This window comes from Lissotriton vulgaris, chromosome 2_2 (genome assembly GCF_964263255.1).
Source record: "Lissotriton vulgaris chromosome 2_2, aLisVul1.2, whole genome shotgun sequence".
NCBI classification, from domain to species: Eukaryota; Metazoa; Chordata; class Amphibia; order Caudata; family Salamandridae; genus Lissotriton; species Lissotriton vulgaris.
Window position 1 is genome coordinate 194,391,226 of NC_141688.1, and position 20,910 is coordinate 194,412,135.

The window sequence follows — 20,910 nt, forward strand, 5'->3', positions numbered from 1 at the left end:
CTTGACCAGTGTTTTAACTAGGATATTGAACACGGGAATGCAGTATACAAGTATCCCTAGATTCCTAACTTTAAATTCCATATAGGTAGGCAATCATATGAAAGTATTTACAGAATGGATTTTTTTTAGTGGTGGGGAGGAGTTCAAAATATATATTTTTAAGTAATTGGCGTTTATTCCAGATTAAATAAACACAGCTAAGTATAACACACACTACTGCCTCTGGACACAAACACTAGATCAAAGGCAGACCAGGAATGCGTCTTTATATTTCACACCTTCAAGGAGCAACATGGAGGTAAAAAGGACAAACAGATGCTTCAGGGGTAGGGAAGTGATGGAAAATAGGAGATTCTCTGCTGCAAACTTTACTTGGACCCTCCTCTTTGCCCCCCATCATAATGATGATTAAAATCCATATTTTATAATTCCAAGCCAATATTTTTGTCTTAGTCTCTGAGTGGTTCAGTGTTATGTGAGAAGCCTAGCTTGGCTTTTTAGCCAAATTTACCTTGCATTATAGGACCTATAGTAGAGCTCTAACTATCATACACAACATCATACATAACTGGCATTTGCAGTTCTGGTGCCGATTATGAACTCTGAAAGCCTATTGCGGTAGAACCCACTCCCAAAACAACAGACAGATCCTACAGGCTAGGCGAGTTCTGCACATACAATGACCTGTGTAGGTGAGTAAGCTCATAAAATGCAGTTTTCTCTTTGAAAGATTATTGCCAGCTGAGTAATTAAGTTGTTATTCCCACTGAAGCACTTACCTGAAATGTAACCCAAACAAAATAGATGTTTGCGGCTCTCCAGTTCAGAAGTGGAGTCCTGTTCCAGATGTCGGAGAGATGGGACGTTCTGGTGTAGACATCCATGATGGGGCGGGTCACAGAACACTGGAACTGGTCACAGGACATGATGAAGAAGTACACGATGAGCGGGGCGAACATCAGCAGGAAGAGGACGCTTGCCAAGGAAAACCAGTCCACCTCCCTGCAAACATGAGAGCCAGGAGGTTACTGTACAATTCCAAACAGGTCATCCGCCTCTTTACAGGATGACAACAACTGAAGAACCATAAGAAAGCCTGGAAAATAAAACTGCAACTCCCAGACAAATGTTGCTGCATCAATCTGACTCTCTGATTTATTTTTCCTGATGTAGCTGCTCACCTACAAGAACAGAATATAGAACGCTGTCGATCCCTCCAGATTTTCTCACAGTACACAACAGATTCAGGTGGACATGGGGGCGCTCTTTAATATTAATAGATCTAGTTATTCACAGCGCAGCCATGAGGCGAGCCCATGTCATTTGTGTAACGTAGGGTGTGTTTCCTCTTTCAATGGCTCTTGGCGTATGAGCATCATGAAACTATGTCAACTCGGACACAGAGGCAATTCTTGTTTTTCGTGTACTGATGCGGATATCCACATGAAGGCTTCAGAAAGAGGTTTGGACTGTTAGTGTTGGGGTATTTTCCACAGGAGTATTATGTTTAAAAGCAACACATCTAGAGATAAAATAATAATCCCAGATCTGATATGTTCAAAACCTGTTTCACCTTCCCAATGCAGCTGTCTGCAAGAAATATTGTTTCTAATTCTTAAAATAAACACAGATGCGGTTTTGATTCCACCGAGAGAAGTATTACTCTTTCACCACATGCTATTGGCTATTTGGTATATGTTTCTCCCTCAAAGAAGAACTACCGCTGGTGAGTATGAGAGACTATTTTATATCTGAAAAGTACACTCAATCATCATGCTGTTGGTTGCTACATCCATTCAAGATAGAATGCAAACCTTTTCGCTATTTTTCCCCAGCAATGGCAAAGCCAGTGGAGCAGTGTGTTATGTGATGAACAGCATGTGTGCATGCACAGCATGGGAACAGCATTTGTGAATGCATGTGTTTGATTGATTTAGAACAGTACAGCCACACCTATTGGCCTTACTAATGCTTGGTCTCTTAAGAATTTTATTCATGAATATACCCCTATTACTAATAATACAATCTCATTAAAGTACGTGCCATTGTGATTTTACTTGTGCTTTTGCATTGTAAAGCTTCCTGTGCTAATAGGATAGAAAGCCATTTTGGCGGAAGTTGTTCAATTGATGGTCTTTGATTAAAAAAAAAGTGCTACTCAAAAACGGCAACATTGTGAGCTTTACAAGTTACATTTGCAGTTCAAATATAACTTGTGGAAGAAGTTTAACGTTTCTTCTTAAAACGAATCTATTGTAAGGTATCTGAATAAGTTAAAATCTGCAACTCAGCGATTCTCTTGCGAGAGGTCAAAGCAAGCAAGAAGGCTATCTTCCAGAACAGGACAAGAATTGCATGACTTGACCACACATGTAAATAGGGTCGCCTGAAGCTACAGTGAATTCTTTTCAATCCATGGAGTGACAACTCGACTTTTGACAGGGTCCATGAAATTGTCCGTAGTGCATTTCACCGTCCTCATTAGCATGGACTGGTACAGGACAAATCCCTCAGTGTTAGACACAGTCTCCACCAAAAAGTATTCCTCTTCCACAAACCAAGTGGAGCATCACTTCCTGGTGCTCTTACATCCTTTGTATGACTTCATAGACAGTGGGGCCATCTTAGGAGGAGGCTTCGACCGCGTAGGGCAGCATTTCAGGATCGTCTCGGAATCAACTATGGTAATCCTCGCAAGGGTCGTCCTCAGAGCCGATCGTGCCGTAGTATGGATCGTGAGACTCATGAGGGCTTCCATGATCTGAATGTATGTGGTCAGAGTAGGAGGAGAATTGTAGTGACTCTGGAGGAGGAGGTTGCTAAGTTGTGGTGGTGCTAGAGGTTTATGGGGCCGAGGAGGTGCTGGTGGTGTATGAGTCATAGGAGCAGGAAGTTGTAGAAGAGATGCCTTGACCCTAGCCTTCCTTGGAATTATAAAGGACTGTAGCTCCTCTGATATCAATTTCTTGAAAGCTAGCTCTTCTTAGTTATGTTAGGTGTATAGGATTGGTCCTGTGGGGGGTGCCGAGCTAAGGTTTCCCTGTGGATGTGTAAATGAAACTCTTCCTCTGGCTGCCAGCAGGCACCTCAAGGAGCTTGAAGGTGCAAGGGGCTTTCCTCAAGTCCGATTTTGGCACAGAGGCCAATTTTGGAGGCAGTTGTAGGAGTTTCTCAGAGTTGGCTACAAAGCCAAGTTCAACTCTGAGGTTAAGGGGTTAGCCGACATGGCTGGATGTAGAGGCTCGGTGCGCTTTGCCGAAGGCTTTCCTAGAGCCGAGGGCAGACTCTGGGTCTTACAGATCTCAAGGCCTGGAGCTGGACCCGAAGGTCAGACCTCTTACGGCTCGTCTTAGGGCTTGATGCCCGACTACCACAGGAGCAGTTCTTGTCCTTGACATGAGGGCGCTTTCAAGGTCAGTTCCTTGGGTTGATCTTTGAGTGAGCACGGAGGAATGAGGGTGGGTTTTGTCCTGGGGCGTTTGCTGTGGCACAAAGGGAGTTCCTCCTCTATAGCACAAATTCTCCTGGCTTGCTCTCTCTGCACCAGCAGGATACCTGAAGGCCCAGCTACTCACATTTGGTGCTGATAATGTCCTCGGGTTCGAACAGATCTGGAGTTGCAAGTGAGTCTTGATACTGCATCTTGCAGTATGCTGAGCCATGCTGGTGTCGTTAGCGTATGATTTTCTTGCACTTAGGTGTCTTGCATGCCAAACAGGTTGACTGCTCGTGCACCGGAGACGAGTAGGAATTGCACACATGATGCATTTAGGCAGAATTGGAAGGGCGTTTTATTCATAATATGCTGCCCCAATACTCATTCTTAATATGATCTGATTGAGGTCAAGTCCTATGCGGAAGCTGATCCATTACAGAGTTCTTTTGTAAGTTGGATAAACTTCTGGAAGACTGACTTCAACCGTCTTAGAGAACATGTCATCGGTTTCGGACCTGGCAGTGGACTGTAGTGTATCTGCAGAACATGTGTATCCACAGCAACACATCCTACAAATTTCTTTATTTTCTGTTAAGGGGACCCATGTGGAGTTAAGATTCTCAGCCTTGTGTGCTTTATTAAGGATATTTCTTAAATAGAAATAGCATGTGGGTAGCAGAGCCAGCCACACTGAAGGAAGTCTGCCATCTTTGTTGCCTCCAGCCCAGGCACTGGTATAGGGGTGTAAACAAAACACGCCTTACCTACTGCTACTATATCAAAAATGCAATGACCAACAGGGATAATCTGATGAGTCATCTAGATCCTCCAAGTGAGTTAATTAACACTAAACTCATGGGTCAAAGATGTGGATTTAAAGCAAAACAGAAACAGGTCCCAGTGCCACAGAAAATGTGTGAGCACAGAGAGCGCCTCACGGTCGTAACTCCCGAGGGGGTTCCTGGATAACAATGCCCAGTATACCCTCTTCTCATCATCAGTCACTCTCTCTGTGTACAGTGTGAAAAAATTACATAAATACAGAGTGCCAGGCAGAGTCAGTCAGACAGAGTCAGACCAAAAACACCCTTAGTAGGAGATACACCTTGTTCAATACCATAAACCTGAATCTTACACATCACATCCACAAAATGCATGACACATGAAAATCAACAGTGTTCAACAGTGCACCCTGCACAAGCAGTCACCAACTAGAGATTAAAGGATTATAGACATAAAAGGAATCTTTCAAAACTCAAGGGTGCAGTAATTTGTCAATATGGGGTCATAGGTGTAAGGCAGAGGTTAAAACAGAACACAAACACCAACAAAAAACGTACACACCCATTTCGTGAATGTATTCTCTTGATAAAAATTTTGTTTTAAATTGAGCATTTGCGAAAAATACTTCTTCGCATTCTGTAGCCAAATGTACATAAGTTGCGGGATTTAAAAGAAGCCATTAAGGGGAAGCAGAAACATTTGCGTCTCAGCATGGCACTGTTTACTTGCCAGAGCAATATTAAAAGTTTTTATAATTGTGGATAATGTTGAAGCATGTATGCAAATAGGAGTGTTACATATTACTGGCAAAATGGGCACTGGGCTTATAAGAGGGGCTTCCTAAACAAGTGAAATAAAGACATTAACTGCCATAACAAGATTTCCAAAACATACATGGAGAGTGTGATCGTAGCAGTGTGTGCTTTATAGAATGGAGAACAATTCAGAGCCTTTTAAAAAAAAAATTGACATGAAGCAAAATGTTTGGAGTTACACGTTAAATGATTGTCCTCTGGGAGGGAAACATGAATTAAGGAGCATGTCTCTGTAAGTGAAATAAAGACATTAACTGCCATAACAAGATTTCCAAAACATACATGGAGAGTGTGATCGTAGCAGTGTGTGCTTTATAGAATGGAGAACAATTCAGAGCCTTTTAAAAAAAAAATTGACATGAAGCAAAATGTTTGGAGTTACACGTTAAATGATTGTCCTCTGGGAGGGAAACATGAATTAAGGAGCATGTCTCTGTGTGTTTGGTGCTCTCCTGGCGCCTCGGGTCTGTTTACTGTTCACACGTGCAATTTACAAGGCATTCACCAAGGAGGATGGCTCGGTCTGCCTTGTGCCCCCCCCCCAGTGGTGCCAGTTGCCTGTTTCCAGCTAACACTTGCTAATTAGGCATTGTAGCTGTGTAAAGCAAAGACCGAACATTCCCGCCTTGTTGTTTCAAAATATATAGAGCTCGTGCAGTTTGCAACTTACATTGCAATTCCTAGCCACAATTCCAAAATGCGCGCTCTGTATATATTTTAAAACAATAACACTGTAATGTTTAACTAATAACGAAACATGTGTAAGCTGGAGAGCAGGCTGACTTTCCTGAAACAGTACGTCATGCCACAGAATTCTGTGTAGAAGGTATTCCCGGCTTGTTGTTTCAAAATATAGAAAGCGCGTGTTTTTTTGCAATTCACATTGCACCTCTTGACTCGATTTTAAAAATGCACGCGCCGTATATCTTTCGAAACAACAAGCCGGTAATGTTTGACTAGCACCTAAACAATGTGTAAGCTGGAGACCAGGCTAACTTTACCTGAAAAGTAGGTCATTGCTCAAAATTGTGTTTAGGAGGTGCAATATAAATGTTAAAAGATGTTGGGGGTGGAAGTGAACAAAACGTGAAGCGCGGTGTTGGACTATACCGCACTTCAAGTTTTAGACAGCATAGCGCTACCAACGCTTGCTTATTTTAAAAACAAAACAGGATCTTAACAGAAAGCATCCGCAGCAAGTGGTTTTTAACTCACTGAGCCATCTTCTCCACACATTGACAGCTAGCACACTTTTCACTTTAAACTGCGCATAATTGCAGTTTAGTTTGTGCGATTTCTATGGGCTTGTAAAGTGCATTCACGTACAATCAAGAGTATGTGCATAGGGTGAACTCCTCCATAGAAAAACAGTTTGACTGAAACAAACATGTGGGTGTTTATAGATGTTTGATTAAAGTCTCCCCAAATCTCATTTGTGCAGAAATTCAACAAACTACACAGTAGAAGGTAAATGTGCTCCTCACCATGCTTTAGTGTGGTATAAAACGGAGTTTGGGGTGGCGTAGCAAGAAATCTGTTGTTTTCCGAGGGAGCAAATAGATCCGTTGTCACTTGCTTTATTTATTTCTTTTTTTTATTCCTAAAGCGAATGAACGTATTTTTTCACCCAATTTATATCCATTAAATACCTATAATGTAGTTCTTGCACAAATAGTAACAAGATGAATGCATTTATGAGTCTTGAGATGCTTTACACGCTGAAACAACTAAAATAAGCACACTTTGGTGATTGGGGTGGAGGGGGTAGAAGCGCCTCCGGGTGGGCCAAAAGTTAAATAAAAGACAAACTCGACGTTATCACTAATTCCTAAAGCGAATGCACGTATTTTCTGTCCAAATAATTTGCTCAAGTTACATATAATATAGTCCTTGCGCGACCTTTATAAATGTTGTGATGCTGCACACAGTGAAATGTAAATTAAATAGGTGCAATGTGGTGAAGAGGCTGTAAGAAGTAAAAGTGCGGACGGACCGAATGTTAAAGGCAAAACAAGGGAAAGCAGTGTTTGTCAACACGAGGGAAACAGGTATTTGCTATGGGCATGAGAGCGGGAGGGTGGGATGGTTAAAGAAGGCGCCAAAGCATGTCGCGACCAGGGCGAGGGGGGGACGAGGTTGGCGAGCAGCTAGCCACGGGTGGCATTGATAAGTGTGCACCCGTGTTCTGAATGTAAAAGCTGGCTCAGTGCTGAGCAAGCATCCATTTGTTCCACTCCCCGAGAAACGGCGGGCTATGCGCCTCGAGAGACGCTTGCAGGGCGGTGCGGCGGCCAGCAGAGCTGGCAGCCTTCCTCCTAGGCCGGGCACTTGGGGCGGGATGGGCTGTTCGCTAGAGTGTGCCAGTGACTAACACATGGCTGGAGAGCAGTCAATGGCTGTCGGGGGTGCTTAACCGACTCGAATTGTAAGTGTACTTGTTTGGTACAGTTTAAGATTAAGGGGCATTTAACAAACAAATGATTCGCTGTTCACGTCAGACAGCGTTTCCTGGTAATACCAGCGCTAACCAAGCATTGGAGCTGCGCGGCAATAAAAATAAAACGTGTGCGTGCCTGCAAGTGTAGCTGACAACACAGTAAATAAAAAATAAAAACAAGCATTGGCGCCGCGCGGCAATAATAAAAGTAACTTTAGACCCAATATTAACCAAAATCACCAAAACTAAGCTAATGTAATTGAAGCAGGGGGCGGATCCCTTTGAAGCACGGCCTTGCGGCCGTGACAGAAGTAAACAGCAGGGATATAATTAGGGGGGGAGGAGAAGTCGCGCTGGGGTGAATGCCTGAGGCCAAGCTGCCCGTGGGAGGGAGGCTAATGGCTATGATGTGGACGCGCGTCGTGAACTAGCCTCTGGTTGCCTGTGAGAGGGAGGCTAATAGCTTTGATGTGGACGCGTGTCGTGAACTGTCGGAAATCCGCTTCCAAAATCCGCTGGTTTAGCCTCTGGATTAGCCCCGATAGGTCTCTCTGCGAGACCTAAAAAGAGTACGATTGGCCTGAAGGCCTCTCATCAAACCAGACAGCAGCAATCCAAATGTTCCTTCTTTCGGCATGCCAGTGAAGATTTCACAGTCTGGACTTTGTTGCTAGAGCAGTGCTGGTAACATCTTGGGAGGAGTCTTGTGTGTCTATTTGTGGTTTTTATTTCGCTTGTGAATATTTACTCGCTTGTATGGGGTAAAGCAGCCCAATACATCACTCATCTGTGGGAGTACCTTATTATTGACCGCGCTTGATGAAAAAGCTACCATACTACCACCTAGATGCTACAGAGAGAAATAGTCACTGGTAGGAGTACAGCATCATACGGACTTTGATGCTGGTGCAGTTTTCCTGTTCTGCATTTCCAGAAATGAGGCACAGCATCACTATATGAATTTTTTCGCTGGATGAATCCAAAGTATGTATTTTCGTTTTTAGATTGAATTATTTTCCTGAACTTGAGGAGGCGGATTCAGGTAGGTACTCTGTGGCCGTCATGCAGAGGCGCTGTTATCAGCGCTTCAACTCCATGAGGCAACGCAAAGATTTGATCAGGATCTGAAACTGCTAACAGAGTATATACAGCCATATGTGAAAAAACATCTGTGTAGAGGAACTCTGTGCTCACACTGGAGAGAAAGGAGAACTTTGGTCCTGGCACTAGTTCTAAGCCACAAAGTCTTTATTTCGTAAGATTGTTACATACACTGAAGGCCTGGACAAAAGTCCAGTTCCTTGACACAGGGAGCAGATAAAAAGGGACGTTTTTATCTGCTAACTTCCTTGTAAAAGAAATGAAAAAGAGCTGAGCAAATAAATTTTGTATATGCCATCCGTGCCAGTCATATATCGGCCTATGAAGAATTTTGTACCTGAAATACAGACGTTTCGGCCTGGCTTGCGACTCAGAACTATCCTTCGCAGGGCACATACAGTTTGCTGCAGCAGTGTTCAAATATATTTTACTAAATTCCACAATGCATTTGAAATCTTCATCAATACAACCAGACATACATTGATTTGATCTCTTAAATCCATATGTTTGCCTGTTATGCAACGTAGCAAACCATTTTTGCTATCACACCATGTACGCCAAAGCAATGAAGTAAGGCTGACGGCAGCACGGATAGTGTCGAAGATGATGATCTGAGCTGTAATAAGCTTTGTGTTTTCATATTTCTTATTTAGCTCTTAAAAGTGGTCAATAGAATGTTATACCTAGAGTGTTTCTGCTTCGAAATGTTTACATTAAAACTTCCATCCCAAGCATGAATGTCATCCAATGTATACGCTATCTGGGATCCTCCGTTAGCTGAGACTGCAGTATCATCCGCGGGGTCACTCTGGCATTATTGTTTGTTTCATGTTACAGAAAGAAGATCTACAGCTTTTAAACATAAACACAAACTACAACAATGCAAATTCTGCCCCTCTGTCTCAAAGGGGCAACTTACCAGGCTCTTCCCCATTGTCCAAGATTGGCTTTTTCACCGTTTAGGGCACCTCTGCTCCCTTTATTGGAAGACTCCTTTGATTCTTGGCCTACCTCGCCCATTGTAAACTGTAGAATTGGGACAAAGAATAGCATTTTAGAATCAAAGATTAGAATGTCACTACTTGTACAAATAAAAGATAACATTTCACTAGTCCAACAAAATTAAGTTAATTGAAAAGCTTTGTTTCCCCAACCAGGGGGGTAAACGTTAAATTCAGAAAAAGCCCCTTGGGGGGCAGGTAGGTAGGCCGGTTTCATAGCACAAGAAAAATGGACCACGAAACAGTCCCTGTAAATAAATGAAATCTCTTAAAAAAGACTATGTTGTCCGATGTAAGGAAGAGATGCGACACTGTGTGTTTGAAGGCACTGAAGATTTTAATAAAGTGGCAAGAGTTAGTAGAAGTGAACACTCACAGAAACGCAGATCACACCCGATTGGTCTACTTTAGCCGAAATAGATTACAACATTTAAAAGGATGCTATGCTAACAGGATGGGTCAGTGGCTTAAACACTCACTGCTGACAAATGTGGTGATCTGCAGGACACCCTCTCGAATCCTGGAAAGGCCACCTCAGCCCTCCATCCTTCCAAATTAGGTTAACTGAGTACCATTAAATCAAGCAATAGTAACATGTGTCAAACAAAGCGCTTAGAAAAGGCAGAAGTGGAGTATGACGCTCTAGCTAAAAGACAGATAATTATTATTCTAATAATGCCATCTAGAAATCAATGTGTGCTTTTTCTTTGAAAGGTACCATCAGGACGGAACTCTATATTCTAGTCACCCTGCATTTTAGTGATCGTCACAATGGCCTGCCTACTTAGTCATTCAGTCTATTTTCCAGAACGTCTATCAGTCCACGTATCATCCAAAGCTGCGATGTAATGTAAATGACTATTGAAGTCGTCTGATTTTTACCGCTTATTTAAACCTTGAGTTGGTTTCCTCTCAGTGTAAAAGAGCTCATTCATGAAATAAACGCCTGTGGTGGGTCCCAAACTGCAATTGACTGTAACGCTGGCTGCTACAGAGCACATCAGATGGTATTCTGAGGAAGCAGCGCAGCTTACAATCAGGTAGGCTCCAACAGCAAGCACCACCAATGTCGCTGTCAAAATGAAACCGTACCCACAATAGCATCCACCAATATCATTGTCAAAACAGCACTGCACCCAAAACAGCATCCACCGATGGGAAGCAACCTTTAGAACAGTCATCACATCGCACTACATTTACAACGCAGTCATTACATCGCAACATCCTTTGCAATACATGTCACTACAATGCAGCCATTACATTGCATGTCACTACAACGCATGACACTACAATGCATGTCCCTACAATGCAGGCATTTCAACGCTTGTCATTATAACGCATACCATTACAGCGCATAGTACCTCTACACTATCCAACACTTACCCTACTGTTGCACCCCCTGGAGTTAGAATAGTAATTTTAACCCCTACACTATCCAACACTTACCCAACTGTTGCACCCCTTGGAGGTGAATAGTAATTTTTACCCCTACACTATCCAACACTTACCTTAAATACAATGTAACGGTATGCGTTGTAAAGATATAATACGATGTAACAGAATGCGTTGCAAATGTAGCTTTAAAAAATGTGTTGTAATGGTATGCGATGTAAATGTATGTGGTGTAAGGGATGTTGCGGTGTAAAAACTGCGTTGTAAAGGCATGCATTGTAAATGTATGCATTGTAACGTCATGCATTCTCCACCGATCAATGTTCCTGTCAAAATCACATTGCGCCCACAATAGCATCCACCAATGTCGTTGTCAAAAAATGACTGTGCCACAACAGCAGCCATCATATCTTTGTCAAAACGGCGCAGCGACCGCAACACCGTACCCACAGCATACACCAATAAATGTCTTTGTCAAAACAAACTACGCCCCCAATAGCATCCACTACTCAATGTCTTTGTCAAAACGACACCACGCCCACAATAGCATTCACCAACCTGCTTAACCTGCTTTAAGACTGACGTATGAACTGCAAAATGTGAGTGAGGATACCGAAATGTGCTCAATAACACAGCTACAATCTAGACAACATTGAATAAAAAGCAAAGACTGTTCACAAAGCTGGCCAGCATAATATAGTTAGGTTGTTTCATAGGCAATATTCAGTTTGCAGATGATTGATTCAGCAGCTCTCATTGTATGAAAATATATGTGCACCACCTTATTGACTGGAAAATGTTGTTATTTGAAGTTTAATATGGAATGCTAGCTGGTTTTATAGCTATTTCGAGTAGGGGGTGGTCTGCATTTAGATTCCAGCAAGACGGGGTGCTTGCGGGAATCTGGTGCTCCCGCAAAGTCCTATGCGAAGTGTCAGGACGGAGCGCGGCCAATGCAGGGAGCTGTGCTCTTTAGAATGTTCATGTCTCTGTGGCCGGCCATCTTGGGTCGGCCAGCCAGATATGCGCATTTTAAAGTTCTCTAACCTAGCTGTCTTAGAGAGCTGGGTTAGAGTACGCGCAGCCCTCCAGTGCTCTTATGAGCGCTGAGAGAGCCTGCTCTATCCAATCCTGGTACTGCTCTCATGCTGTGAGAGCAACGCCAGGATTGGTAGTGCAGTTTGCAGAGTCTGGAGCTTCCATAAGACACCCAAGGGAGGACGTCGTGCAGCAAATTAGGAAGGTAAGTCTACTTACTTTTTTTGTTTTTGTGTCTGTGATGCGGCCCCGCTATTTCCTTCCGACCCCGGAAGTCCCACCCCGGAGGCAGCGACAGAACCAGTGAAAAACAGACGGGAATCCCAGAACGCCGTCGGAGAATCGTGGCAGGACGCTCGGACTGGAGGAGAAGACGGAGACAAGGCGAATCCCGAAGAAGACGTGTGGTCAGAAGATTAGTGGAGTCCCTGAGGAGGTGGCTGAAGAGCGGCCGCAACTCACTCGGAGAGTTGCGGCGGACCGTGTGAGTACTAGTAACACCCCTGAGAGTACGCTAGGTGCTCATTGTATATATTGTGTAAAGTTCCCTCCCGCTCTTAGGCACGAACCACATAGTAGTAGCCCACTATCTTGCACTGTATTATAATTGTAAAGCACTCTCACTGTTTGGCATCCCTCCCTTCACTTACGCCCCTATCACTCTTGCTGTATACCCGTCCTTCGTTCCTTTTCCCGATCCCCTCCTTTCCTCACGGACCTCCTCTTCCTCCCCTCACTGCTCCGGTGTCGGTGAAAGGAAACTCACAGAGTTCCCTCCGGACTAACGGTACCTTCTTCTCTCTTATTGCCCTCCGAGGTGCCTCCACTACGCCGGACCCGGCCAGACGGCTACCTGGAACCGATTAGGACCCCAACATCGGAGAAGACCTCGGACTATCCCTGGACATCAGATCTATGACAGAATTTCGACAGACAGAATTTCGACCTACACAAATATCGGCGTAATTATATCGATAGCAAAAATATCGACGCCCTATGTACAACATGGGAAGTACCAAAATATCGAAAAAATAATATCGATGTTAAAAATATCGTTGTCAAATATATCGATTTTTTTGGGATTTAAAATAACATAAAAAATACTGTAAATAATACTTATTAATTACTTAAACATATTTAAATATATGTAATAATGGTAAAAAAATAATAATACATATTTAATTAAAAAAATAATATTTAAAAATAATATATAATATATACTTACTTAACAATAATTACTATTCCCACTCCAGTGGGTGCAACAGTAGGGAAAACGGACCCTGAATCCTAAAAATACCCCTTTACCCAAAAACCTAAAACTGACCCTGAACCCTAAAAATCCCCCTCTACCCAAAAACTGAAAACTGACCCTGAACCCAAAAAATACCCCTTTACCCAAGAACTGAAAACTGACCCTGAACCCAAAAAATACCCCTTTACCCAAAAACTGAAAACTGACCCTGAACCCTAAAAATCCCCCTTTACCCAAAAACTGAAAACTGACCCTGAACCCTAAAAATACCCCTTTACCCAAAACTGAAAACTGACCCTGAAACCTAAAAATACCCCTTTACCCAAAAACTAAAAACTGACCCTGAACCCTAAAAATACCCCTTTACCCAAAAACTGAAAACTGACCCTGAACCCAAAAATACCCCTTTACCCAAAAACTGAAAACATGACCCTGAACCCTAAAAATACCCCTTTACCCAAAAACTGAAAACTGACCCTGAATCCTAAAAATACCCCTTTACCCAAAAACTGAAAACTGACCCTGAACCCTAAAAATCCACCTTTACCCAAAAACTGAAAACTGACCCTGAACCCAAAAAATACCCCTTTACCCAAGAACTGAAAACTGAACCTGAACCCTAAAAATACTCCTTTACCCAAAATTAATTAATATTACAATTAAATTACTTCCCACCCTATTCCCCTATAAACCCACAACCCGCTCCAGTAGTAAAACATATAATTTAGTTAAAAATATACATAAATTATCAATTAATTAATCAATTAATCAATCTAAATAATTCATTGCCAATTAATATTTAATTGCAAAATAAATTAATCATTAAAAAATAATTATTTAATTACAAATAAATTATTTCCCACCCTATTCCCCTATAAACCCACAATCCGCTCCAGTAGTAAAACATATAATTTACTTAAAGATATACATACATTATCAATTAATTAATCAATTAATTAATTAAAATAATTCATTGCCAATTAATATATAATTGCAAAATAAATTAATCATTAAAAAATAATTATTTAATTACAAATAAATTACTTCCCACCCTATTCCCCTAAAAACCCACAACCCGCTCTGGTAGTAAAACATATTATTTACTTTTATATATTTTTTATTTATAAAAACATATTAAACACATATTATAACAATTAATTTAAATACTTAACTAAAATTTCTAACACATATTAGTAAATCGAAATTACTTACATCGATATATATGCTATCGATATAAGTAATTTCGATATTACTTACCTTAGGGTCGATATTCTGGCCATCGATATTCTGGACATCGATATTCTGTCCCATCGATATTAGCAACTCGATATAAGTGTAAGTCGAAATTAAAAATTTGAGATTTTGACTGTTTACCCTGGACATCACCATTACACCTCCTGTTCTTTGTCCCTTAAAGTTAAATAAATACCGGCATAGCCCACTACATCCGGCCTCCTTGCCTGATTTTCCAGCCCGCCGCACACCCACCATCACATCTGGTGTCAGAAGTGGGATTAGCTGGAAGCATGTAGGCCGTCATGAAATGAATGGCCGACTCTCAGGAACAACTGGGTAAATTGATGGAACAATTCTTGAAAACGGCAGAGGATGACAGAGGACAATTGCATGACGTCCTCAAGGGCCAAGGGACTGTACACGAACAAGCCATGGGCAAACTGACGGATGCCCTAGGACAGCAAAGACCCATGACCTCTCTCCCATCCGTAGTCCTTCAGAAGTACGTCCCGGGGGAGGACCCGGACTACTTTTTCACCAATTTCGAACGATTGGCCCAGGCCGCCAACTGGCCAGTTGAGCGGTGGGGACAATACCTGGGTCCCCTTCTGACGGGTGACTTGCAAGCCGCCTATCAACAGGCGAATATACAGGGAAACTACCCGTACCCGGACATAAAGAAATGTATTCTGGAACGTCTGGGGGTGGACGACGACACATATAGAATAAAGCTGAGACAGGCCAAGGAAGGGCCTCAGGAGAATCCCCGAGCCCTCTCTTTCCGAATCAAGGATCTCGCCAACAGGTGGCTCAACCAGAGGCATCCACAAAGGAAGATATTTTGGGTAAGATCTACCTTGAACAGTTTCTCAACTCCTTGCAACCGTCCACCCAGAGATGGGTACGGCAACATTGCCACCTCACACTGGAAACGGCTGTCGAATTAGCCTGTGCCTATAGTCGGGCTCAAGAACTGCAACGTAGCAAGGAGGAACCCACACATAAACCTCACTATGGAACGACCCCTCGTTCTTCCCGTCCAATACCACCCCGGAGACCGGACCCTCCTCCTCTAATGGCCCCACCGGTCCTGTACCGTCCTCCTAACCCTGGACCTCAGTGTTACAATTGTGGTGGCTTTGGACACATAGCCCGAGTATGCCCTCAGAAGGAGGAGCCGATGGAGATAGGCCTCGTACGGAACTATGTCTGCCACACTCTGGGGGCTAGTCCTCCTCCGTTTCACTGTCCTGTGTCTATCGACGGGCAAAACGTCCTTGCACTAGCCGATACAGGTTGTCGCCAGAGCGTTCTTCGTCCTCAGGATCTAGCCCTCCCTGTGGGCCCCCCTACCGGAATGGTAGCCATACAGTGCGTACACGGGGACACCAAACGTTACCCCACAACCCAGGTACAGGTACAACACCCCGGTGACCCTGGAACCAACCTCACGGTCGGTCTTGTGCCGACGCTACCCGAACAAGTCATTCTGGGAAGTGATTACTCCGGACTCCCCCTACTCTTGCAGGACACCACAGACTCCCTTGTACAGTGGTGGAAAGAAGCCCCGTACTCCCAGGGCCTGCCCTCCCTAAATGCAGAACCTAAACTACACAAGTCAAAAAGTCAGAGGAGAAAGGAGAAGAAAAACCATATCTATGCCTATCCCACGATTGTTGAGGAACACCCATGGCAGACCGACCGGGAGTTCAGGGCCGCCCAACAAGAGGATCCGCTCCTACAAGAAGCCTGGGGAAGGGCCCTAGACAACGAGGACCCCTTACAAGTAGGTCCCTACTTTTTCAAGAAAAATGGACTGTTATATCGGAAGGGGGGGGCACATCAGAACCCGCAGCTATTGATCCCCGGTCCATTTCAAGAGAAGGTTCTCTTCTTAGCGCACAGTCACCTTTTAGGGGGTCATTTCGGGGATGAAAAGACTAGTCAGGCAGTCCTTGATAAATTCTACAGGCCAGGGGTACACCAGCGAATTAAAACCTATTGTCGTGAATGCGCGGTGTGTCAAAGAAACAGCCGATATCGGCCACCTAGGGTACCACTAAAACCTCTCCCTCTCATAGACATCCCATTTAGCAGAATAGGGATGAACATCATAGGACCCCTCCTGCCCTCACGAAGTGGGTGTCGCTATGCTTTAGTCATAGTAGACTATGCCACTCGCTTCCCTGAAGCCATTCCCTTGCGCCAACCCACAGCTCAAAATATCGCCAAAGCCCTTATTTCTGTGTTTTCCCGGGTGGGGTTTCCCAGGGAGATCCTGACTGATCAGGGCACGCCTTTTGTATCAGCCCTCCTAAAACAAGTTTGTTCCCAACTGGGAATAAAACAAATTAGGACCTCAGCGTACCATCCACAAACGGACGGACTGGTTGAGCGTTACAACGCCACGCTCAAACAAACTCTAAAAAAATTGATAGGGCTAGAGGCCAAGCGTTGGGAAGAAATGTTAGCACTGGCACTATTCGCCATTCGGTGTAAAACGCAGAGCAGCACTGGCTATTCTCCATATGAGTTATTGTATGGTCGGCCCCCTCGTACATTGTTGGATATGGCCCAGGAGGCCTGGGAGGCAGAACCCGATCGGACCCGGCCTTTGCCGAGTATATAGAAAACTTAAAAACCCATCTGGCAGAGATACGGGACATAGTCCGACAGAATCTAGAAAGTGCCCAAGATGCGCAAAAGAGGCAATATGATAAGGGCACTAAAAACCGTATCTTAGCTGTCGGAGACTTGGTCCTCCTGATGATGCCCTCTGCAGACCAAAAACTCCTGGGACAGTGGCAAGGCCCTTATACCATTAGGCGACAGGTTACCCCGGTTACCTATGAGGTGAACTGGATCCCACTCGGGGTACGTGCCAGATATACCATATCAACCTACTGAAAAAGTGGGAGGGACCCGACCTGTCCTGTCCGGTTCCGCGTTGCCCTATTCTTTCCCTTTTGATCCCTGCCTGGATCCCGAGTTGTCCACAATACAAATACAAGAGCTCCGAGAAGCGCTGATTCCCGTTAAAGGGGTCTTCTCTTCTTATCCGGGACGGACCACGATCACAGAACATGTCATTGAAACAGAACCCGGGAAAGTGGTTAGAATGCGGCCTTACAGAGTACCCGAAGCTCGTAGAGCAGTCATAAGAAGAGAGGTAGAAGAAATGCAAAGGATGGGGATAATAGAACCCTCAGTCAGCGATTGGAATTCCCCCATTGTCCTTGTACCAAAACCTGACGGGTCTGTCAGGTTTTGCATCGATTTCCCGGAGGTCAATAAAGTATCCTCCTTTGACACCTATCCCCTACCCCGGGTTGATGAAATGGTCGAAAGGATTGGCAAAGCCAAATACATTTCCACCCTAGACCTCTGTAAAGGTTATTGGCAGATACCCCTCAGAGAACAGGACAAAAAGAAAACTGCCTTCTCCACCCCGGAGGGGTTGTTTCAATTCATAGTTATGCCTTTTGGACTTCATGGCGCCCCCGCTACTTTTCAGCGGGCCATGTCCTACGGTCACATCTCTGTATGCAAGAGCCTACCTGGATGACATTATCATATACAGCAATAGCTGGTCACAACATCTTGAACATCTTTCCAAGGTCGTTTTTTCCCTAGGCTCCTATGGTTTTTCCATCAACCCTGCTAAAACCACCCTTGCTGCACAAACGGTTAAATATTTGGGTTTCCTCTTGGGTGAAGGCCTGATACGACCCCAGAAAAGCAAAACAGAAGCTATACAATCCCTTCCCTTTCCGCAAACGAAGAAAGACCTAAGAGCCTTCCTTGGACTTCTGGGATACTATCGGAGGTTTGTTCCCAACTTTTCCCAGAGAGCAGCCCCCCTTACGGATCTCCTAAAGAAATCTACCCAAACAGAAGCTGCTCTGAAAAACCCCACTCCCTTATTATGGCAGGCCTTTTCCGATCTAAAAAAAGCCCTGACCTCCAGCCCAGTCCTAGTAAGCCCTAACTTTTCCCTGCCCTTTATTTTACAGACTGGTGCCTCCGACCAGGGTTTGGGGGCAGTCTTATCCCAGAAAGACGATCTAGGGTACGAAAGGCCTATCCTGTATTTCAGCAGGAAGCTATTCCCCAGGGAGAAAAACTATGCAGTAGTGGAAAAAGAGGCCCTCGCCATCAAATTGGCCATTGAAAGCCTCCGATACTACTTGGAGGGCCGAGACTTCACCATCTACACAGACCACGCTCCGTTGGAGTGGATGGCCAGGAATAAAGGGCATAATGAACGGGTCCTTCGTTGGTTCCTGTCCCTCCAACCCTTTCACTTCAGAACACAACATCGGAAGGGAACAGAACAAGGCAACGCTGATTTCCTATCCCGATACCCCTCCTCACCAACCTGTACAGGAAAGACAGCTAGGGGAAGGGGATGTGATGCGGCCACCCCGGAGGCAGCGACAGAACCAGTGAAAAACAGACGGGAATCCCAGAACGCTGTCGGAGAATCGTGGCAGGACGCTCGGACTGGAGGAGAAGACGGAGACAAGGCGAATCCCGAAGAAGACGTGTGGTCAGAAGATTGGTGGAGTCCCTGAGGAGGTGGCTGAAGAGCGGCCGCAACTCACTCGGAGAGTTGCGGCGGACCGTGTGAGTACTAGTAACACCCCTGACCTCGGACTATCCCTGGACATCACCATTACACCTCCTGTTCTTTGTCCCTTAAAGTTAAATAAATACCGGCATAGCCCACTACATCCGGCCTCCTTGCCTGATTTTCCAGCCCGCCGCACACCCACCATCACAGTGTCCCACTACTCTCAGTACAAATCAGCCGCCATTGGTTCTTGGACTGCTTGTGTTCGGGTTCAAAGGAGGACCTGGCCAGGCAGTTCAGGCTGGATAGTTCCTATTAGAACAGGACCGACACTGATTTGCATATGGCTGGGTCCAAACTGAAGTGGCATGGTGGACAAAAAAAGATGGGTTGGAATGCTTTCCTGGGTGATTGCCGGTGGTAAGACTATTTGCAAGCACTCCTCCCATTACTTTCTGTATGTTTGATTTTCCTGTACGATGCAGCCTCGTTCACTACAGAGGCATAAATACCAGCCTTACATTGGCATGCAATGGGCAACCACTGGAATCCTGGTGTTTATGGCTACCGATCACCACGATCGGAAGCCATGCAGTATTTTGTTTCACTACCACTGGGAACCTAAATGCAGCTCGTAAATTAATTTAAGAAAACTAGTAACAACATCGTATTCATCATTTTTCACACCAAGTAGACGTAATAATGTATTACTAGTTGAGCCCGCATTACACAAAATATGCATAACATGATCACCCACTGGTGATGGTTCTGTATACAAATGAATAAATATTTAATACAGTCCTGCACTGACTGGAAGAAGGTACGTTTTGCTTTAATCCTGCAGCTCTAGGGGTGATCGAAGCCGGTGGGAGTACTTGTGAAGTTCCTTCACACGATGGCCCTTGTTTACGAGTTCTCTTCAAATACATCTGTGTACACAACATCTGCTTTGTATGCAAAATATGTGCTCTGGCATTTGCTGTAAGCTTTTATCTTTTTTTTTCTCTACTGTTTTCCGTGTTATTGTTCCGTTTCGCTTGGCGCATTGAAGCTGGTTTCCTGGCATCGATGCGCTTCATTTTATCGGGAGTGATGTGATAATAGGATTGATATTGTTACAAGAACAATATTGATTCACTCGCTGAGAGAATGTGAAAACATATACAGACACAAACAATTCACTGGCTGGGAAGCATAGTTTTTACCAGTGCTAAATTTGTGAAAGGATGAGTGCTGGTGCCGAAAGCTCTGCTCTGAAGCCCGCAGCCGGTTGCAGTTAAATGCCAGCGCGCAAAGTACCAAAGCCGTATCTTTCTTTTTATCTCACTCCTGCAGGTCGCTGCTGTCTCTCTCTTTCTGAGGGTTATCACTATCAGTCTTTCTCCAACTGTCTTTCCCATGTCTTGCTCCTGGGAAAACGTCTGCTGAGAAAGAATAAGTCCGGTCCCCCAAAAATAAGTGCGGGTGGCCACCACCGGCTCAAATTAAGCACAGCGCCTGCTCTACATGGCAAATGAACTGTTGATTCCATACTGTTTTTCAATTAAGTGGGGCAATGGAGTGGGAGGCGAGGGGAATGGTGACATCCGGAACACAACTGGCCTGTGCAAATAATCGAAACCCACCCCCTCCTGCGCCCCACAGGCGCTTCCTTTTGCATGGGAATGGGGTCTCTCCTGGAATGGCTCAAACACATGGACTTCAAGACTCAAGATGGCTCCGTCACTCATTCTCCCAGACAGGGCAGCAGCTTCTCTCTGCGCAGTCTTGCCAAGATGCCAAGAGGCAGGTAGTGGCTGGAGGCTAGCTGTGCAGCACCACTGAGGTGTGGTTGGGCTGAGTGGGG

The 20,910-nt window shown here is 44.5% G+C and overlaps 1 protein-coding gene across 1 annotated transcript in view; it reads right to left on the reverse strand.

The window, feature by feature from the left end:
* Positions 1–20,910, reverse strand: part of DHCR7 (7-dehydrocholesterol reductase) — a 92,606-nt gene that overhangs the window by 26,424 nt on the left and 45,272 nt on the right. The window contains exons 2-3 of the mRNA XM_086959525.1: positions 9,492–9,598; positions 780–1,002 (exon numbers count right to left, since the gene is read on the reverse strand). Of these exons, the coding sequence (XP_086815651.1) occupies positions 780–1,002; positions 9,492–9,592 (324 nt within the window). The 5' untranslated portion in view covers positions 9,593–9,598. The remainder of the gene's footprint in view (positions 1–779; positions 1,003–9,491; positions 9,599–20,910) is intronic.